The sequence below is a fragment of the Polyodon spathula genome, chromosome 12 (assembly GCF_017654505.1).
Source record: "Polyodon spathula isolate WHYD16114869_AA chromosome 12, ASM1765450v1, whole genome shotgun sequence".
In the NCBI taxonomy this organism is placed as follows: Eukaryota; Metazoa; Chordata; class Actinopteri; order Acipenseriformes; family Polyodontidae; genus Polyodon; species Polyodon spathula.
The window spans coordinates 32137932-32159039 of NC_054545.1; the positions used below are offsets into that span (position 1 = coordinate 32137932).

At 36.7% G+C, this 21108-nt stretch overlaps 2 protein-coding genes across 4 annotated transcripts; both read left to right on the top strand.

Moving 5' to 3' along the window:
- The first annotated feature begins 5693 nt into the window (after positions 1-5693).
- On the top strand, positions 5694-13170 carry LOC121324951 (grpE protein homolog 2, mitochondrial-like). Of its 2 annotated transcripts, XM_041267174.1 has the most exons (4): positions 5694-5831; positions 9802-9946; positions 10168-10249; positions 12722-13170. In XM_041267174.1, the coding sequence occupies exons 1-4, from the start codon at positions 5749-5751 to the stop codon at positions 13072-13074; spliced, it is 663 nt and encodes a 220-aa protein (XP_041123108.1). In that variant the 5' UTR covers positions 5694-5748; the 3' UTR covers positions 13075-13170. The 2 variants fall into 2 exon arrangements, with proteins under 2 accessions (XP_041123108.1, XP_041123106.1); XM_041267172.1 differs by lacking the exon at positions 5694-5831 and having other exon boundaries at positions 9628-9946.
- A 3530-nt stretch (positions 13171-16700) lies between these two features.
- On the top strand, positions 16701-20738 carry LOC121324023 (prenylcysteine oxidase-like). Of its 2 annotated transcripts, none has more exons than XM_041265407.1 (6): positions 16701-17254; positions 17891-18097; positions 18390-18564; positions 19090-19301; positions 19454-19591; positions 19992-20738. In XM_041265407.1, exons 1-6 carry the CDS (start codon positions 17140-17142, stop codon positions 20648-20650), a joined length of 1506 nt encoding a protein of 501 aa, XP_041121341.1. In that variant the 5' UTR covers positions 16701-17139; the 3' UTR covers positions 20651-20738. The 2 variants fall into 2 exon arrangements, with proteins under 2 accessions (XP_041121341.1, XP_041121342.1); XM_041265408.1 differs by having other exon boundaries at positions 16702-17254; positions 19995-20738.
- Positions 20739-21108: the final 370 nt, after the last annotated feature.

The following is a 21108-nucleotide window of genomic DNA, read 5'->3' on the forward strand; positions in this document are numbered from 1 at the left end:
AACTGAACACAATATTCTAGATAAGGCCTTACTAATGCATTGTAAAGTTTTAACATTACTTCCCTTGATTTAAATACAACACTTTTCACTATATAACCAAGCATCTTGTTGGCCTTTTTTATAGCTTTCCCACATTGTCTAGACATTTTTGAGTCACCATAAACTCCTATGTTATACTACAATATATATTTTTAACCCTATAAACAGGCTTTCTTTTTAAAGCTGTATCTACCATGAAAGTGTCAAGGAGTTCCACCTACACCGAAAGATATACAGATTACTTTTTTGGAAATCCACTGCATGAGAACCAACACTTCCTTTTCAGTCAGTGGGGTTGTGTCAGAAACAAGAATGCGAAGTATAAAAACAGAGATACGATTGTGGAACTAAGAGGTTAAACAAAGCATCACGTTCTAATTTATTTATTTATTTATTTATTTATTAGAGTTATTGTTTTTATTTCTGCATACCGTCTACCTTGCATTGTACATAAAGATTGTAAAATTCATATTTTTTATAATGAAGAATATTTAATTCCTACCTTGGGCCCATCTAAATGGATCCCCCAGTCTTCTCTGCAATCCGTCTGAACACAGGTGAAGACACTGGCTTCTGGCAGGCGCCTAATCCCCAAAGAGCTCTAATAAACATATAAATAAATGTTAATGTGATGCTCTGTACCTCGAACATCAAATATTACATTAGAATACTGCCTGCTGAATAGTTTCAGGTGGTCTATGCTCTGTGGGATCATGCTGTTCAGCTGACAGACTTAATCTCCAGCATGAAGATTGTCCCCAAGATATTGATCTTCCCACACACTCCAGCCTGCAATACTAATGTGCAAAAGAAAAGGACAAAGAAAGATCATCACAGCAATGTTCATTCAATCAGATTAGGACTGTACTACAATCTGCAGCCTGATTGGATGGATGTCATTTCGGATAATGACTGTGAACTTTCTCTTACCAGATCTTAGTTTTGACTTGGTGGAATGCGATATTGTTGTGTATGAACTCTGTGGGCAGACTGAACGTCATACTCCTCATCTGTTGTTCGGATTTCTGTACACTAAAGAACAATGAAGAAAAAAATACATTTCTGCACATAAACGCCACGTTTTTCAGTGATTACTTACTTCAATACTGGCACAACTGACAGACTGGTCTGTTTGAGAAATAGTTGTAGAATATCTGCTTGTGTGCAAACAAGGGCTACATTTCTTCATGCGTTTCTTAAACAAGCATTACTGTACCTGTTCGTGACTGAAAAATCTGGCTTGCTAGATGCATTCGATGCCCTTCGCTGGAAGCAGTGTTCCTCGTCTCTTTCATCATTTTCCTCAGCTTTGGCACAACTACTGGGACATGCGCACGACTCTAGAGGATTGATGAGAATGGTCCTGGGCTGCATTCTCTTCAATTGTTATATGAAAAGTTATTGTGCTGTCTGATAATCTTTTCATCATGCGGCCATGCCTTGTGGTGTGTAGCGGAGCAACCACAGCGATCAAAGAGGAGCAGCAGCTCCACAGGTAGATCTTGCCCCCATCGTCCTTGTCCCACGCTTTGCTCACTGGCGTGTTCAGGTAGATCTTGCCCCCGTCGTCCTTCTCCCACGCTTTGCTCACTGGCGTGTTCAGGTTGGCTGTGAGGGTTCTTTCTGGATTGGGGCTCTCCGGTTTACATGCCGCTGCCCTTGATCTAACTAGCAGGTACGAGGGACATGAGCTTTGGTTTTTACTCTTCTAAGAGTGTAAAGAAAAAACATTTACAATTCACTATGGTTTATTAAAAATGTGGAAAAAGAATGAAAATGTTGTTGGCTTACCAAATGAAGGCCATGAATTAATTAATTTAATCCCGATTAAAACACTGTAAATAAATCATCTGAACTACTTATTCCTGTGTGGTTTTTTGCTGTTGTTCTTTTTGTAGTAATGTATGAAGTGCTACATCATTGAAGATAGAAAAATATTTTGATATCCTCAAATTCTGTTTTTTTTTTTTTTTTTTTTTTTTACCTGGTGCTGAACTTCCTCAGTCTCAAAGGTATTTTCTGCAGGAGCTCTAAGTTTTAAAAAAAATGTAATAAAGATAGTTAATCATATATTATAACAGTTATAGATGTGAATAATACCATAGTCCTCCACCCTTGTAGTGAAAATGTGCACTTTACTGTATACTAAGTCTAATTAACTTTGAAGATATTGAGAAAGACATCTATTTGAAACATTTCTCATTTAATTTATTAAGTTTCTTTCAGTATTTCTAAATGTTAGTAAGCTAGTTGTAAAAAAGAGCTGCTCTTCAAAATGAAGTGTCACCAAAATGATTACTGTAAGACAGCTATATTTACCTTATATATACCTTTTTATTTCATATAGCTGAGTTGGATGGATTTCCTAAATAACATAAAATAAAACCAGTGAGAAGATATTCCATATCGTGATTCAACTGTTATATGTAGTATATTGTAAATGTTATTTTAATTGCTCCTAAGTTTTAGAAAGAAAACATCACCAAAAGAATAATTTTCTTTTGCAGTGCTTGGGTATAGCTTCAGCTGTGAAAAGAGTTATATGTGACTAAAAGCTTTATATAAGATTGTTGCTGTTAAACCTAGGATACCTTTCCAACAAGAAGGCTTGCTGGAAAGCAATTTGCTTACATATTGATGTGGAGAAGGGTGGTGTGCCCTCTGTACACAGGCTGGGGTCGACCATTTCAGAGCCAGAGGAGGCTTTTCCACAGGCCCTGGGACACTGCGGCATAAGTGCTTCAAAAAACAAAGTAGACATCTTTTACCTTTCTTAAGTGAGATAGCATTCAGTAAACATAGTTATTTAACTTATATTCCTGTTTTATTATTGTATTTAAAACCCCTTTTTCGAAACATTTCTTTAATAATTTTATTATTATTATTATTATTATTATTATTATTATTATTATTATTATTATTATTATTTGGCAAATAATAGTGGTAAAAGTCTTACCCTTTTCCAGACTTCCTGTAACTGGCAATACCATTCATCCAATTCCTCCCTTTTAGAAAAAACAAAATAAAAGTGGGACACAAACACCAGTGCTATTATCTAGTATGACAGAGCAGACTCTGTACATGGGTGCACAGGAGTGTGCATGTGTGGATCTGAGTTTGGTGGCTGGTGGCCATCTTGGTGAAGGAGTCTGGAACAGCCACATGGCATCATTTAATTGTTTGCTTGTTAGATTAATTGAGTGATTGATGTTTGAATGGAAAGGTGTGAAATCTGGCCAGGTGGTGATTGTATAAGTAACTGTCAAACCCCTGGGCACATGGTATAAAGGAACAAAGGAGTCTGTTTTTTTTTTTTTTTTGTGAGTGTGTAGGAGAGTGCAGTGGCACAGAGTGAGGAAGACTAACACTATGATAGTGGTAGCTGGGGTGTTATATTGTGTTTATTTTGAAGGGTTGGTAGCATTTGCTGTGTTTTGTTCATGCTTTGTTTAACTTGTGTTATATAAAAGGGTGCTAAGAAATGCAGAAACTGCAGATACGGGCTTGAACTGTGCTATCTTCTGCCTGTGTCCTGAGTGTCTGAATACAGTGTTTAGATCGCATTAGATTTTGTTTATTTCCTCATTTTCACAAATCCCTTTATTATACATACTTCAACATTTTTTCTTCCACCAAAAACTACCTTATATTGTTCATTTACATTTCTTGTCCCTCTTATTGTTGTTTCATTGAGTATCATGAATATATATGTTTCTATTTAGTCTTCAGATTCACTTAAAAATTCCACCAGAATGAATTCCTGACAGGGATTGTCTGAGTTGGATATAAAATCTTTGTTAATAGAAGGATAATGATTTACATTTATACAAAACAGTTGTATTGTTGATAGGTGTGTGTATAACAGATCTGAAGAGCAAAGTACAGTGGAGCATTCTTTGAACAAGATGATGACGTTAGAGCAGTTGACAGCATTTTCTCAAAGTACTTGTTATATAAACCTATCTAATCATTAGCACCCTAAATAAAGTACATTTTACACGTGAAGTGGTTATTTTATCATTTAACTACTTACTTTAGTAGCCATTTTGAAAGGACCTTTAAAACAGACTTTAAATGTATAAGTGTAACAAGTTGTCAGGATGTTAAAAATACAGGAACATCATTTAAACAGGTGTAGCAACATGTAGGAACGTGTAACGCTATATTTTTCAGAACCCTGCTACTTATGCTTTAACTGTTGTGAGTTATCTATCACTGAAATAGATTAAGTACTGTGCAAAAATAAATAAATCCTGTACTGTTGTTTGTTTATCTACAAAACATTTGTGAGCAGCATCATTACTGTTTTAATAACTAAATATATGTTAACTTGTGATCACCCATACCAATAAATATGAACTGTGGCGTGGTGGTTAGCGTTGCTGCCTCATAGCACCAGGGTCCTGGGTTTGAGTCTGACCTAGGGGTTTGTCTTTGTGAAGTTTGTATGTTCTCCCTGCGTCTGCGTGAGGTTTCTCCAGGTACTCCAGTTTCCTCCCTGACATACTGTTCAGGTTGATTGGTCATTCTAAATTGCTGTGTGTGTCGTGCCCTAGGATGGACTGGTGTCCCGTCTAGGGTGTAGTCCTGCCTTGCGCCCTATGTCTGCTGGGTTACGCTCCAGCTCACTGTGACAGTGTAGGATTAAGCAGTTAATGATAATGGATGGATGTAAAAGTTGGAATACAGCTGATTTGCCTGTAACACTGTCATTTAAAAATAATAAGGGCAACAAATTAATAGGACTTCCAAATGTTTAGATTATTACATATGAATAACATCTGGAAGTTCTATTAATGTTAAACACCACTGGGAATTTTAGAGTATTTTACAGCACTGGAGAATTAGTCCTGGATTGCATCAACCACGTGTCCTCTAAAATAGGGGGAGTTTCCCAGTGCTGAAAAATGATTTTTAAAAAATGCAATGTAAATCGAATAAAACGTGTTTATATTATGCTAGCAATTGTCAAACTCGACTACAATGAATAAACAAGCAGCAGTGACTGTATTACTCAAACGGTTTAATTTTTCTAAATATGAAATTCAAAGGGCTTGTTTTGGCTTACATCACCTCGAATGTAAACACACATGCAGTTGTACGCGCTGGTGTTTACCTTTCAGTGAGCTTTCTTCATGGTTTGCTGACAAGCAACAACGGCGCAGAGATCAAACTAATCCAGCACTGCGTTTTATTCATATATCGTCAAACTGTTTTTTCCTTTCAAGATGTTATCATGGATCTGGGATAAGAAGAGGATGTGACAGTCCAAGAATGCATTTAGATGAATCTTTATCATTCAGATATTCTTGATGTTGGAATAACCACGGTCACTAAATCTTAGACAATTTATATTTTTAAAATTCACATCCGAATAAAAATTAAATTAATTTGATTTGTTTATTTGGGGGACGGGGGGTGGCGTGGTGGTAACAACGGTCCATGAACATTTAGGATTAAGTCAGGATGATGATTACAGCATATATGACCCTGTCAGATTTAATAGTATTGCCAGTCCAGAAGTTCAAAACCCCTTTCTTGGTTCAATGTTGTTTTGATACGTCAGTGCAAGCTGGGTGTTGTAGTACTATCATCATCATCATCATCATCATCATCATCATCATAATACATCGCAATGCCCTATGGGTCTTGTAGTTATACAGTTCACATGATCCGCCCGGTCCTCAGCAAGGTTTGTTACAAAAAAATATGGCTATACGTTACCTTCGGGCAGCTCGAGAGAATCTACATCATTTAAAGTGTTTAATATCGCACACCACCAGGATTAACAAGTAAGAAACACACTGTACAATTGTCAGGAATTTACTTAACGAATATGTAGAATTTGTGATAGAAACGAAACGCGGTTTACATAGATATTTATGCTCCATGCCATAGTGCTGAAGAGGCTGCGGGCATTGCGCAGCTCAGTGTGTGACTGCCGCCTGAGAGAGAACAACGTAACATTTACATTTAAAGAAATGTCTCACTGTTTAAAATGTTGTGTATTGTATGATGTGTATATGAAGTAACAGCCTTTTAGAACGGTGTTTTGTCCTGATTGCTAATTTATAACCGTAGTCCAGACAATTGATGTGTGCCTTTGTCTCCAAATTGCAACGAAATATGTAACCCAAATTCTGAAGATTACCAGCGGTATTTATTACTAGTCTTGTAGTCTTATTTCAGAAGACAGCTGTTGTGTCAGTTTTCGAATGTTAATATAGCTTGCAATTGTCCAAGGTAGAGTCAGATATTCTGTTAAAATATAAGCTTCTGCGTGTGCCTGGTGAAAATCGAATTATTTGTATTTTAGGTCATTGTGGAAGAACCTTAAAGTCTTTTATTATTTATTTATTTACTAAGTTAAGTTCTTAATTTTGTATATTTTCGAATAAGAAATTTGGATAGATTGCACAATGTCGTTGTACAGACTAGTCTTACCGTCTAGTTAGTATAATTCTCATGGCAAATTCAGGTGTTATTGAGGCAATTTGGCCTGACAGTTGCATAGGTGACATAGTGGCTTAAAATGCGATAAGGACAGTAGTTGCGATGTATTGCCACACTGTTAAATGGTGGTATTTTGTTGTAGTTTCGTTTTTTTTTTTAAACAGCGATAGTTGGTTTATTGACTTAGAGGTTCTGTTTTCGGCTGCTTAACAGAAAAGACAGATGCAGGTAGCAAATCTAATAATGTATCTTTCAGTTTGTTCAAAGTGGGGTTTCATGTTTACTCGGCACAGCTAAATGTCAGCCGCGTTCCAGCCCATTCCTTTTGGTGGAATCCATTCTGCTTAGGCTGCTATTCACGTAGGCTTTGCTATGGGACTGAGACAGCACAGCGCTGAATGAGGCGAAGTCGTTTCTTCGGCTACTTCTTGCCCTTGCACTACAGAAGTGGAGATGAATGCTAAAATCCAGAAAGTGTGGAAATATACCAGTAGCCTGTATAAAATAATGCATTTGCTTCAAGTTTGCCTTAATAACTTTCAGATTTTAAAGTTTAAAATTATATGTAATTACAATTATTTCGATTTTGTTCCAACCTGTACAGAAAAATCTTGAAATTACGTCTTTATCGTACTTCATACACAGAGTTGACACATGAAAATTCAATATAAATACATTATTGTTACATTTAGTACCATGTGGCAAAGACTCCCATTTTGTTCAGCTGTTAGTGATTAAATGTATTGCTTTGGCACTTTAATTTTATAAGTGACAGCTCATTGATTTATACTGACACATTCTGGGTGGGTGCAGGGCCCTGAGCTACTTATCAAAATAATTAAATTAAAAATAGATTGCAGAGTAAAGTTAAGAAATTGGCAAGTTTTTTTTTCTTAAATGAACTCGATGAGATGAAGAATTGTTTTATATTGTGCACATAAAACCATGACAACAGCTCCTTTTTCTTCTTATTTTCTTTTTTTTTTTTTTTTTTTTTTTTTTTTTTTGAGTGACATTATAGTTAGACTCAATAAAATGCAAATTCTGCACATGCAAGAAGATTCTTAAGGTTGTAGGTAAAATGTTAAAATGTTTTCATTTTCTCAGTATTAGAATCAGGGATCCTTTGAATACACATTTCATGCCAAGGTTTGTGATCTTGCTTCCAAATAAATAGGTATGCATTAACTATATAAAAATACACCACACAAGGAAGGACTACTGCATGCATTAATGGCAACAATAATTACAATTGGAAAAGCTTGGAAATGAGTCAGTGGAATACACCCTCAAGTGCATGCTGGCAGTCTTACACTGACAGTTACAGTACATACCCAAAATGTTGAAACCAACATTCGGATTCAGAATATTTGAGTTTGATATTCAAATTGAGACATGCTGTATGCTGTGGAAAGATTGATAAAGCCGGCCAGTGTTTCTAAACGTGATGGTAACCATGACTGAAGTAAACTCGCTGTTCGTTATATATTTTTTAATTTTTGCAGTCGTGGCTATTCTGGCTAAGAGAAACCAAAATGTTTTTCACATTGACTTGGGAAAGTTTGGTTTAGGTCTGGGGGAGAGGTGGTATTTCAGGCACATCCACACCTCCCCCCAAGCAAATACACATCCCCTGTGCTCACACAGCCGTGCCGGAGGTCAATCGGTTGTTCCCTTTGTTTCTCAATGCTAGATGCATACTTAAGTTACTATTCTGTGAAGCATTTGGGCCTAGTGTAAATTTGTATCATCTTAAAATGAAAGAGGTAACTTTAAATGCTAAAATGTGTAACGGTCTTTGCCAGTTGTACTGGCATCTTATCTTATCGTTTTATATATATATATATATATATATATATATATATATATATATATATATATATATATATATAATATATATATATATACATATATATAACATATGGAGACATATACATATGTATGGACATATCCATACATTAATTCGTTGGTGGTCCCTGAAGCCATCTGTCTGCCTGTTTAAGTTGTAAAAGGGCCCATTCTCGCACAGCAGGAAAGGCAGAGAACATTCACTGACACGGATCAGTAGATGGTCTCAGATTTTAGGGGGTTGTCATTGGAGTTCTGTTTGAATCTCCAACCAACAGGCATTTTAGCAGTAACTGATAACTTCAAAATTGTTTGTACCAAGGTGGTTACTGATTTATACACTATCAAATACATGCAAGAACAGGATTTACATTTTTATTAGGCATCCTTCCAGCAGCTTTTAAAAAGTACCAGATATCAACACACACCTTTGTGATAAATGTAACTACTTTTTAAAATTTTATTATTGGCTTTAGGCTAAATAACTGTACACAGTAATGCTAGTTTTACTAATGAAAATGAATTTTGCAGTTTAAAGTTAATACATGTTACCAGTAATTTCTTTTTTTGGGTGGTTTTGTCAATAAATGTACCCCCTCCTGCTCTCTGGAATGGTGCAAATTACTTTCCTTGAAACATTAAGATTCCTTTTTGTTTCAAATAGGTCTGGTGATCCCAGTGTTCTGATTCCAGTTTAATGTAAAGTAGGTAAGAGTGGGGAACAACTGGGGTGCTTAAATGGCCTTTGAATTAAGACTAAATAATTGCCTTCAATTTCACTAGATAATAGAACAAGTTTAATTGATAATTGACTGATAATTGACATTGATTAATCAATTGTCTTTACTGAATCTTCATTTACCATAGTGCCTTTTAAATACTGGTGTGAAACTTTTTTCTTTTTGAGTGATTTTTATTATTTGTTTTTTTAGCAGACACCTTTATCCAAGGTGACTTACAGAGACTAGGGTGTGTGAACTACGCATCAGCTGCAGAGTCACTCGCAACAACGTCTCACCCGAAAGACAGAGCACAAGGAGGTTAAGTGACTTGCTCAGGGTCACACAGTGAGTCAGTGGCTGATCTGGGATTTGAACCGGGGATCTCCTGGTTAAAAGCCCTTTTCTTTAACCACTGGATCACACTGCCTCTATGCTGCTTGCAAACTGAACCCATTTCGTAATGCTGTGCTCTAGTCTTGTGACCCCAAAGTTGTTTTTTCTGGACAGTAAAGCGATTGTCACACATTTGTAAGTGTACAAGGAATTACAATGGCACAAGGTAATTGTTTGTTTGCTTGTTATTTATTTGGTTGTGCATTGAACAGAATCATGTTTTCCCATGATTGAACTGTATCTGTTGTATCAGAATGCTGTTCTTTGGTGAGCATTGTCTTGTTAGATCAGTTGCCCTGTTCCAATGTTTGATTAACTGGTATTTGTTTTTACTGTTTTTCAATAGGGGAGGCTTGTTCAGCTCGGCTGCACACCAGAGAAGCGCTGGGGATGAGAACAATGACCCTGAGGACGAGCCAGGGAAAACTATAACAGTTCACATGCTTGAAATGAGAGCAAGTAAACTTGAAGAACAAGTTCGAGATCTCACAGTAAGATTTTTACTAATCAAACACTAATTGTATTCCTTATTGTATTGATTGTACCAGTAGGTATCTGTCTTCCTAAATACATTATACCAAATGTAATTGAAAAAGTTGGCATCTGCTAAAGAGACGAATCCTGGGTTCAGACAATCCTGAGAAAGAAGCTCTCAAAGATCTGCTGCCTGTGCATGTTATCAGAAGTTACACTTTCTTCTTTGCTTTTATAGGAGAGCTATAAGAAAGCTTTAGCTGATTCTGATACAGTCAGAAGAAGAACTCAAAAATTTGTGGAGGATGCAAAGATCTTTGGTAAGGCATGTTTTGTATTGAATACTGTAATTGTTTGTTAGAAGGACCCTGAGAACATAACACCCAGAGCTGCTGACCAAATGTTAATTATTTTTTTGTATGTACCAAAACAATACATTAGACACAACCTCCATACTGTTTGTACACATAAACATGTTGAATGGCCTACTCTGCAGTCTGTTCCTCAGTTGTATCTTGCATGTAATTTGCTAAATCATTGTTTTAAAAGTAGAAATTGGAATTTATTATACAAGTTTAACTAAGTGGTAACCAAGGTTTTAAAATCAACTTTCTTAGCACTTGTAATAATCTACAGTAACTGGTCCCACTTGTCTTCTGCTGAAGATTGCCTTGTATCATTAGTACTTGTTTTTAAAAAATTTTTTGTACAGCTTTAATTTATTTTTTGTTCTGATTAGTTATCAGAAATACCCAAAATAGTACACCTTTACTAAAATGACGATCTCACGCAGTGTGCATGCTAGTAATGTGCAGGTATTTAGAATTTGTTGAAGGTGGTGAAGGATGGGTTTTGCTTATATATAAAAATAGAGGTCAGCGCGGGTACCTGAAAGCCCAGGTTCCTGTCTGTTTTTAAATTGCCCGATCCAGGTCTCTCTCTATTACCTGGGTATCCATTTTATTAATTTGAGAATTTGAAGAAAATTTGACAATGCAGTTGTAAGTATGGGTCTCTGGTTAGCTTAATGAAGACAACGTTAAAACAAGCTTTGGATTAGTGGCAAGTATATCTCAGTAATAATACGGTGAGTATTCTCAGGAACTAAATCAAAAAGAAATTAAAAAAAAAAGGGTTATGTCAGTGATGTCTTAATTATCCATTAATAATAGTGTGGCTTCCAATACGGAATGCTTTATCTACAGTTATTGCCCAGATATGGTTTCTTGCCAAAAAGATCAAATAAATAGCCTTTATTTAAAAATAAACAAATAACTAAAGTATTGAAAAGTGTACACCAGAGAACACTTAAAACCGTTAAAAAAAAAATAAATAAAAAAAAAAAAATGAAGTAAATTTGCTAAGAAAGCATACACGCTCCAAAATGCATAAGGTGCAAAGTACAAAATTAAATCAATATGAGAAACATTACTCACGCACTTACGAAACATGTACTTATTTTGTAAATATTTGTGGAGCACATTACCTGCTTCCTCTTTATGAATGAATTGTTTTCGTGGCAGGGTTTTCAAATTCCATTTTCTCCTGCTTGATAAAGAAATTCCATACAATGCTTTGCTTGGATGCCATGTTAAAGCTCAGTTCAGATTTGGAGCACTGCACCTTTTTAACTTTCTACTGTGTTTACCATAGAGAGACCAGTGAACAATAAAGTTAGAACTAACCTGATGCGACAAAAAGGGATACACAGGAAAAGTGAGAGAAACAGCAGGAGCAGCAAGATATATTCATTGCCTATACTTTTGTTTTGTGTAAACTACACTGTGTTCCAATTGAGAAAATAGATAAAACTTCCATTGTTGGAACCCTGCATCCTGATTCAGTACAAGTACATTACATTAACAACAACAGCAACAGCAGAATATGTCCAACAGAGGTCGCAAATAATCCTGCAGCATGAAGTGCATTTAACATAAGTATTCAAACTAAGATTATTATTATTTAGATGTTTCCAGTACAGAAAAAGGTTACACAAGCCTACAGATCTGAAGGGACTAAATGTGTGTGTACTATATAGTATTTAAATATGTATCATACACTTAAAACATTAATATATGCAATTTATTTATTTGTTTATTTTTATATATTTTTAATCATTACCCGAAAAAGACCCAGGTATTTTTCACGGCGGGTACCCAGTTACGGTTTTTCTAACCGTGTCAACCTCTACTATGTAATATAGTATTAACTGTAAATACCAAATTGGCCGAACCATAGCATAAATGTGTATCAAAAGTGTTTCAGTTTTGCATCCTACTTGTAAAAAACAGTATCTGCTTTAATTGGAAACATTCGAAATGTTTATTTTTTTCTTTCATTCAAAATTGTCTGGAAAAATATCCAAATTATATATTTAACCAACAAAGAAAAGCCAGAATCAGATGTATAATAACTGGTCAGACAGCATTAACTTCCTAGTTTGACAGCTTTTTATTGAGTGCCCCTATCTACATACATTACCTTCCAACAAGCATAGACAAGTAGCTTGGTATCCTTTAATATGTTTCAATGAACAAGCTGTCTCTCAAGGGTATTGACACACACATCTGCTGTCTATGAATGCTGAATACATTACAAATTCGTTGTTACTCATTTTAAACATCAATTAAAAAAAAAAAGATATATATATATATATCTGTGTTGCATACTTTTTGGGTGGTAAGCAGCTCTCTGGTCATACATCTACAGTGTGTGAGTAGCCATCCAAATGGTTGTATAATGGTTACTGTGTCATGGGTGCAGCTGTATAATTGGTATTTGTCTTGTTGCAGGTATCCAGAGTTTCTGCAGAGACTTGGTAGAGGTTGCAGATATGCTGGAGAAGACCACAGATAGTGTGTCTAAGGAGGCGCTCGGTGATCAAAACCCAACTCTCAAGAACCTTTATGGCGAACTTTTGCTCATTCAAGAGCAGCTGCACAGTGTGTTTGGCAAGCATGGGCTTCAAAAGATGACGCCCATTGGTGGCAAATATGACCCCTATCAGCATGAAATTGTCTGCCATGTAGCAGCCGATGGTACAGAGCCTGGCACAGTAACAGTTGTAACCCACGAAGGGTATCAACTTCATGGGCGCACAATTAGGCACGCGCATGTCGGAGTAGCAGTCGAATCCCAAGATTGACAGCAACTCCATTTCGACTGAGATCTACTTCAACTTTGTATTGCACATTTGCTTCGTAATATCCTGTACAGTTTTTATATATTTTGGGTTTTTTTTTTTTTTTTTTTTTTGCTATATATATATATATATATATATATATATATATATATATATATATATATATATATATATATATATATATATATATATATAATTTTGTTGTGATACTTAGTTGCTGATGGTCATTCATAGAATGTAGAATTTGTTACCAATTTTCAAGGTACCGTAAGTATGAGATTTTCACCCTCAACAATTGACTCGTATCACAATTGAAAGTTCAAACTTTTCTCTTGGAAAAGTAATACTTTCAGTATTATAAATTATCTTTAAATTGTTTAGTTTAAATCTTTATTGTGATGGTTACTGCACTGAGTGGTTGAATAGATCTCCTTTTTCCCAGTATAAGCATGGATAGGTGGTTGATGCAATCCAGGGTAGTTTCCCCAGTGCTGTAAAATGTTCTTATATAATCAGCTGTGAATTGCTATGTCAGTTTTTAGGTTGATCAATTCAATCCCCAAGTCATTGAATTAAAGGTTAAATTCTAGTTTGGTATACCAGCTAATTATTTCATTCTGTGACTTTGTACATTTACCAACAGTTGTTTGTTACATTAGCATTTTTAGAATAATTTGTCACAAGATCTATCTCCATATGAGATTTTCAATATTTGCCTATGGAAAAGGCATATGGAAACAAAAATCTTGATTTAGTATTGCTATAAAAGATAAGAGATGCAAGGAGTGTTCTACAGTTTGACCCTGAAAGCAGCTAATAATGTATGGGCCTGAGATTAAATGAGATGCATGGGATAATGCACGTGCAGTTGAACATGTTGTGTAGAGTAGAGCAAGGCATTTAAGACAAAGATATTAAAAAAAGGTTAAATGCATTTTTTTTTTTTTTTTAATTTAATTTAATTTGCTAGCAGCACATGAAGAACAAAGTTGTATTTATTGAAACATTGTATTTCCTTTGGATGCTGATACTCGCCAACGCAAATGATTACCAGTGTCAGGTTGTTTAAAAACTGTTCTCTATTCAACATGGAGGTCATCTGCCATATCCTGCATGAAAAACGGGAAGTTGGCTAGATTGTCTTGTTAATACACATAATGTTTCAGTAACAGTGTTAATCTTCAATTCTGTTATTTTACTATTTAGTTATACTTTTGTGACTGGCACTGTTTGTTATTGTTTTGTAAATATAAACTTTGCATTACAGTATGACATTTGTTTGTGTAGATTAAAATACCCCAAATGAAATCCCTTTCAGATCCAATAGTAATGTCAGTCAGTAGATTTATTACTGACTGACTGGTATGGGGGAAATGCTGTATTCTATACTACATAGTTTAGACAACTCCTGTGCATATTTATTTTGGCCTTGGCTGTAACCAGCTGAAACGTTTTGTAAATATGTATTTGTTACAATGATAAGAAATATAAAAGAAATGTCCACAAAATGCAATTGACTTAGCTTTAGCTTCAGAGACATTCAGATGTAGTATTTGTTATTAAGGAAGGTATAATTACTGTATAAGAAAGTAAGGGGTTGATTGGAGCAACCTGTACCTCGCCAGAATAAACCACTGCTGGATTATTTAAAGTATGTTCTAACACTGAGGAATCATCCAGCGTTGCATTAACCACCTACCCATTATCCTGGGATTGCCCCAAAAAGGAAGTGGATGATGCAGTCATGCTATGAAGTGCTCGAAATCCAAAAGTTTTGCTCTGTTATATCAAGTTGTGGTATATTGTAGGCTAATCAAATCAACCCCTAAATCAAGAAGTAAATCATTTTGGCTTACGCCTTCTTCAGTGTCACTCCTAGTTTGGCTTTACAGTCTGTTTTTTTTTTTGGTTTTTTTTAAGTTCGAGATGATGTGTTACTAAGTGAAAAACACAGGGTGTTCTCGGCTCACCGCGCACCAGCAACCCCTGTAGTATGGTCGGGCGCTTGCGAGCTTGCCTGTTAGCTGCCCGGGAGCTGCATTTTTCTCCCACGCTGTAGCTCCTGGGTGGGCTACATGGTGAATTCACAGTGTGTAATAAAGCGGTCGGCTGATGGCACACGTTTCGGAGGACAGCGCGTGCTCATCTTCGCCGCTCCAGAGTCAGCGCAGGGGTGGTAGCCATGAGCTGAGCTTAAATAATAATTGGCCATTTCAAATTGGGAGGAGAAAAAAAACCCTTTCACTTGATTACAGACAGATTTAAGATTGAATGCGGGGGATACAAATTGGTTTGCATGTACTTGCTCCAGTTTCTATTTTATGAACATCAACCGCTTATTAAGCCCACAATTATTAGAAAATAGTGTTATACAAGCAGTAAAATCGCATTTCTAATCGTCCTGTGTTATAATCTATTATAATAAAGCAATACCTACTGCCTTTCTGTATAGGTTTTCATAAAAAATAATAACTTTAATATGCCGTCTACTACTTATTTTTTAAAGATGATTCTAAAGTCAGAAGGCCTTCTTTAGCTATAACAGCACTGATAACTTGAAGGACACATTCACATACAGTAGATGATGGAAAACACGAATAGAGGCGTCCTAGACACTTGCTGCGCAGTATATTCAAATGAAATTGCCTGAGCGTACTTGGCAAACATCACCCCAGGAAAATGGGTGCTGGGAACGTGTAACCTTAGTTAAGAATCGAACGTTCACCTTTCTGTTATTCCTGTAGTTTATTTGGAGTTAATGTAACGTTAAGAATCTCTCTTCTGACCAAGTGTTGTGTAACTCAAGTATATTTTGTGTTTATTCGCGTTACTAAACGTTTTTTGTAATTTTGTTCAGTTGTGCTAATAAAGACTCTTAGTACACTCAGTGTCATATACCTTTTTTAAAATACAAACAGGGCATTGCATCCCACAAAACACATTCCCTTTAGTATCCATGCATAATCTCAAGCTTCTGCATCTTACTTATCTATTGATTAGGACTGATTGGAAATGCTCAATTGGCTCCCGGACAGTACAACTGAAATGTAATCAAATTTGTTACTATAAGGAAGAATATGTACATTCACACAGAAATGAAAGTTGAGATTTCTCTTCAGAAAATTGTTATTTTAAAACTAAATAGGCTGTTTTGGAGCTATAAAAGCAAAAATAAAACAAATAATAGATGGACAGAATTTTGAGTTGTAACATCTAAAAGGGCAGTGTGCACTGAGGGATACAATTAATAACTTTCTAAAAATGTACAAATAAAAAAATAGTGAAATATGTTACGTACAGTACATACCCTTAGGATAATTTTCCTTAGTCAAAATGGCAATGTGAACCTTTAAGGGTTAATATAAAGATTCATGAGTCTTTGCCCCCACCCACCTCCTTTTCAAAATAATAATAATCATCATGCCATTTGTATACAGTCAGCTGTCTAATTAATGTGAAATTATATATTTTTCGACGGATTATTTCTTAAATCAGAACCACAAAACGGAACTTCTCCACTGCAGTTGGAGATATCGGCTGCCGGAAGCTAGCAGCCGCACCCCAAGCCTCGTTTTGAGTCTGGCGTGAATAAGTTCTATTTCCTGGTGTATGAGTATGTGAAGAGTCACCTGCTGTGTTGGGTTATTAGGTTCTTTTACCTGCTTCATAAACTGATATTGCTCGCTGTAAGAAATATACGGCTTTTTGTGTCAATTTAGTTTGGTTAAAATATTTCAGAAACTGTTGATTTTTTATTTTTTTATTTTTAATTTTTGGCTATCCAGACGTTATATACATCAAAACAAGAACGTTCATCTTTTTGCAGTAACTTAATACCGCTCCATGTCGTTACAATAATGCCCTGAATCTCGAACATTATGCAGTTGCACTTGCTTCAAACCAGTCCACTGTCTCACTAGTTGGCTGATTCAACCACGTGACCGCTCCTAGTCACCAGCAACCGGAAGAGGAAATGTGTAATTGACAAGGGATGAAGAAGTGGTCCCTGATTGTCTTTAAACTATAAGTAATTGACATATTGTTTTTAATCTTAGTTGTACTGCGATTATGTCTTCGTGTTTAGTACAACAGCTGAGGTGTTTCGCTTTGTTAATTTCGTGCATGTCAGTCTGTGGAGATCTGGAATTTGCACACGCTGATGGAGCTCCGCCTTCTAAGATTGGTATGTGTCAAATGTACATTTCATGCTGCATCTTCAGGAAGCATATGTGTGCGCGCCGATAATGAGTAGACACAATGTTTAAACTTTACTGACACATAGCAAATCAGAATGAATTACTAAATTACTGTTTGCGTTTGTTATTATAAATGTGTGCGCAAATCCAACAAAGATAAATAACGGACTGTTTGTTATAGTGCGTACACAGTTTTGCACAAAAAGAAGATTGCAAAATGATTAAATAGAAAAACTATATTCCATTCACTGTGTGCATTGAGTGTTTGGTTAAAATAATGATTTTATAAGCAACGCTCTTAATGAAGGAATATCCCAGATCTGTACAATGTACTGTGTTTCATAGACATTGCAGTCAGCGTGCTGCGTGCACATAACATTCACTTTCCAAACTCTAACCCTGATTTTCCTTTTCCTGTAGCAGGAGGTTACCACAGCCACACTATACAGTAAATAAAGACAAGAACAGTGGAACATGCTGAATAAAATGATTGTTCATGGTCTTTTTCTTTTTTAAATGTATTTTTACTCTACAGTATTTCAGTACTGTATTGTATACTGTATGTATTTTTACTGTACAGTATTTCAGTACTGTATTTACAGTATACAGTATTTCCTTAACAGCGGTGATTGGTGCTGGAATTGGAGGTACGGCAACTACCCATTTCCTTCGGCAGCACTTTGGGCAGGACGTGGAGATCCATGTTTATGAGAAGGGCAAGGTAGGTGGCCGCCTGGCTACCGTCACAGTGAACAATCAAGAGTATGAGTCCGGAGGCTCTGTGATCCACTCCTTGAACCTCCACATGCAGGACTTTGTCAAACTGCTAGGTAATTCAAACACTGCACGGTAATTCTCAACCCATCGAGGTGTAGTACCGTAATATTGTAAAATCTGTGTCTCTAACCTAGATGCAATGCCTGCCTCTCTCTGATCTGTTTAGCTCAACTTTTCAATTTAACATATACCCACAACCGAGTGTGTTTAGTTAAATTATTACTTTTTAAATATTCAGTCACAATGGGGAGAAATCCTGCTCTCTGACTAGTGTATGTATGTATAATGCATATTGGAGATCCTGTGCACTTATCACTTTGGCTAAAGCAGTGTATCACACTGCAGGGCTGAAGTACAGGAAGAGTGTTCCTAGGAAGACAGCGGTGTTTAATGGGGAGCACTTCCTACTGGAGGAGACAGACTGGTACCTGCTGGACCTCGCCCGGCTGTGGTGGCGCTACGGGATCAGCTTCATCCGCCTGCAGATGTGGGTCGAGGAGATCATGGAGAAATTCATGAGGTAGTTAAGTGGCCTACACAGTGAAATTGATGTCTCGGACTACTGAGCAACATGCTGGAAATCAGCAATATTGCTTGGTTCTGGTTGTGGTTAAGGATGATTTTAAAAACAATTGTAGAAACTTCATCGCTTAAATAAAACCAGCAATGCATTATACAGAAAGTATGACAATAATTTCCGTACAGGTAAAGGTGCTGCTGGGAGAATACAGGAGTTTTTGTTCAACACAGAAAAATGCATTCTGTCTCTTAGATCAAAGAATGTGGATGTTTGAACAGGTTGAACTGTCTTAATAACTGTCTGTCAACGTGGTAATCAAACTGAAGATCAACGGTTGCAATTTGGCTAAAGTGTGAGATTACAATTGCTTTTATTCCAATAAGTGACAGAAATGTGAATGAAAGAAACTGTTATTTCCAATGAAGTAATCATCTGTGCATTATAACAGGCCTAATCCAACCCTTAATTCATATGAGGTTTTCCCATATTTGCTTCTCACAATGTTGTGTGTCCCTGTCCTGTCAGGATCTATAAGTATCAGGCACATGGCTATGCCTTCAGCACAGTGGACGAGCTGCTGCACTCCCTGGGGGGGTCCTTATTCATCAACATGACGCGGACCTCAGTGTCTGAGTCCCTGCTGGAGCTTGGAGTGTCCCAGCGATTCATCGACGAGGTCATCGCAGCAGTCACAAGGGTCAACTACGGCCAGTCTGTCAGCATCCCTGCTTTTGTAGGTATGGAAGACTGAAAGAGCCATTGTTTTAACAGGCTGACCGGCTGATAACAGAAAACAACAGGGATCATAGTGTGTGGTTTTGATTGTAAAAAAAAAAAAAAAAAAAAAAAACTTTTTTGTTAGTATACCGGTTTTCTTTCTTCTCTGCAGGGGCGGTGTCCTTAGCAGGTGCTCAGGCTAATCTTTGGGCTGTTGAAGGTGGAAATAAATTAGTCTGCTCTGGTTTGCTAAAGGAAGCAAAAGCCAGCTTGATCCACGCCCAGGTGACCTCAGTTTCACTTGTGTCAGGTAAGTGGTAGTCAAATACAGCAGGTCTGCATGACTGTGCTGCATTGTGCATACCTGGCATTTGTTAAATCTCAAATATTAGATTTGCTTGAATACAGTGGTGTGGTGTTCCATAGTGCATCCATAATCCATAGTGCACATACTGTATTTTAAAATATGTATTGTGGATACATCAAATCCATGCAGTAATACCTGAAGGTTTTAAAAGCTTCTGTTGTTTAACTATACCTCATTTATTAATTATTCTTAACTTTGCATTCAATCACAATAAATAGAACAGCTTTGGAGAAAGAAAACATATTGGTGGGCTTATATTCTTGGTTCACTTCGGGCTTAATTGTAAATATATATATATATATATATATTTTTTTTTTTTTTTTTTTCTTGTTAATTTCCAAAGCAGACACAGCCCAGTACCAAGTGAGTTACACAACAGAAAAGGAGAAAGGTTCTGCCATGTATGACATAGTCATTATAGCAACACCTCTCCAGGAGGGGATGGCCAACATCACTTTTGAAAACTTTGAGCCTCCAATCCCAGAGATCCCCGGAGCGTACCACCACACCGTGGCTTCGATCGTGCATGGCTATCTAAACTGCTCGTACTTCGGTTACCCAGACCCCAAGCTGTTTCCATTCGCTAGCATCCTTACGACCGATGCACCTGCCCTGTTCTTCGACAGCGTGGGGAATGTCAGCCCTGTCAACATCTCCAAGGACTTCAAGAAGAAGCAGCCCCAGGAAGCTGCCATTTGGAAGGTCTTTTCCCCGCAGCCTCTGGAGAGGAAGGACCTGAAGACCCTCTTCAAGTCTTACTACTCCGTCCAGGTGACAGACTGGCAGGCCTACCCTCAGTATGGCTCAACAAAGCGCCTGCCACCCATTGTTCTCCATGACAACATGTACTACCTCAACAGCATAGAGTGGGCAGCCAGCGCTATGGAGATGAGCTCTGTGGCTGCCAAGAATATTGCCTTGCTCGCTTACCACCGGTGGAACAGGGAACTGGAAATGATCGACCAGAAGGAGTTTATTCACAAGATTAAAACAGAGCTTTAACAGCTGGTTGGGTGTTAATAACTGAATTATTTCAAGTCAGAATTAATAATAAAATTACGAAGTAATCTGAATAAAATTTTCAGATTGCTTCAGAATTTACTTCTCTTATGTGTGAAATTATTTGTTGTCTGACACAGTCAGCATTTCATTGATGTTAGAGCATCTTGACATATACACACAATTGAAGCACATGTACTGTTTTGCTAGGTGTTCCTGACTATATGAATCATGATAGTAAAACATAAAACTTTGTATTTATTTATTTATTTATTTAATAGGTTGTTATTTGATGTCAAGCAGATGTATGTTTTGGCTCAAGCCTTTATCAGTGGATAGCAGACATCACTTCCTTCAGTACAGATGTAGTATATTTAACTATTTTGCTATATCACAGATGTTTTAGAACTGGAAACATGCACCATAAATAATACAGCTATAGTAGACTGTGTACTGCTATA

What these genes read in the sequence shown, in the direction of transcription:
- LOC121324951 (XM_041267172.1), top strand. Translation starts at nt 9,710, where the DNA reads ATGCTGTTCTTTGGTGAGCATTGTCTTGTTAGATCAGTTGCCCTGTTC. An exon ending in AACAAGTTCGAGATCTCACA is followed by an intron (nt 9,947 to 10,167) that starts GTAAGATTTTTA and finishes TTGCTTTTATAG; the next exon opens with GAGAGCTATAAGAAAGCTTT. An exon ending in GGAGGATGCAAAGATCTTTG is followed by an intron (nt 10,250 to 12,721) that starts GTAAGGCATGTT and finishes GTCTTGTTGCAG; the next exon opens with GTATCCAGAGTTTCTGCAGA.
- LOC121324023 (XM_041265407.1), top strand. Translation starts at nt 17,140, where the DNA reads ATGTCTTCGTGTTTAGTACAACAGCTGAGGTGTTTCGCTTTGTTAATT. An exon ending in CAGCATCCCTGCTTTTGTAG is followed by an intron (nt 19,302 to 19,453) that starts GTATGGAAGACT and finishes TCTTCTCTGCAG; the next exon opens with GGGCGGTGTCCTTAGCAGGT. An exon ending in CTCAGTTTCACTTGTGTCAG is followed by an intron (nt 19,592 to 19,991) that starts GTAAGTGGTAGT and finishes TAATTTCCAAAG; the next exon opens with CAGACACAGCCCAGTACCAA.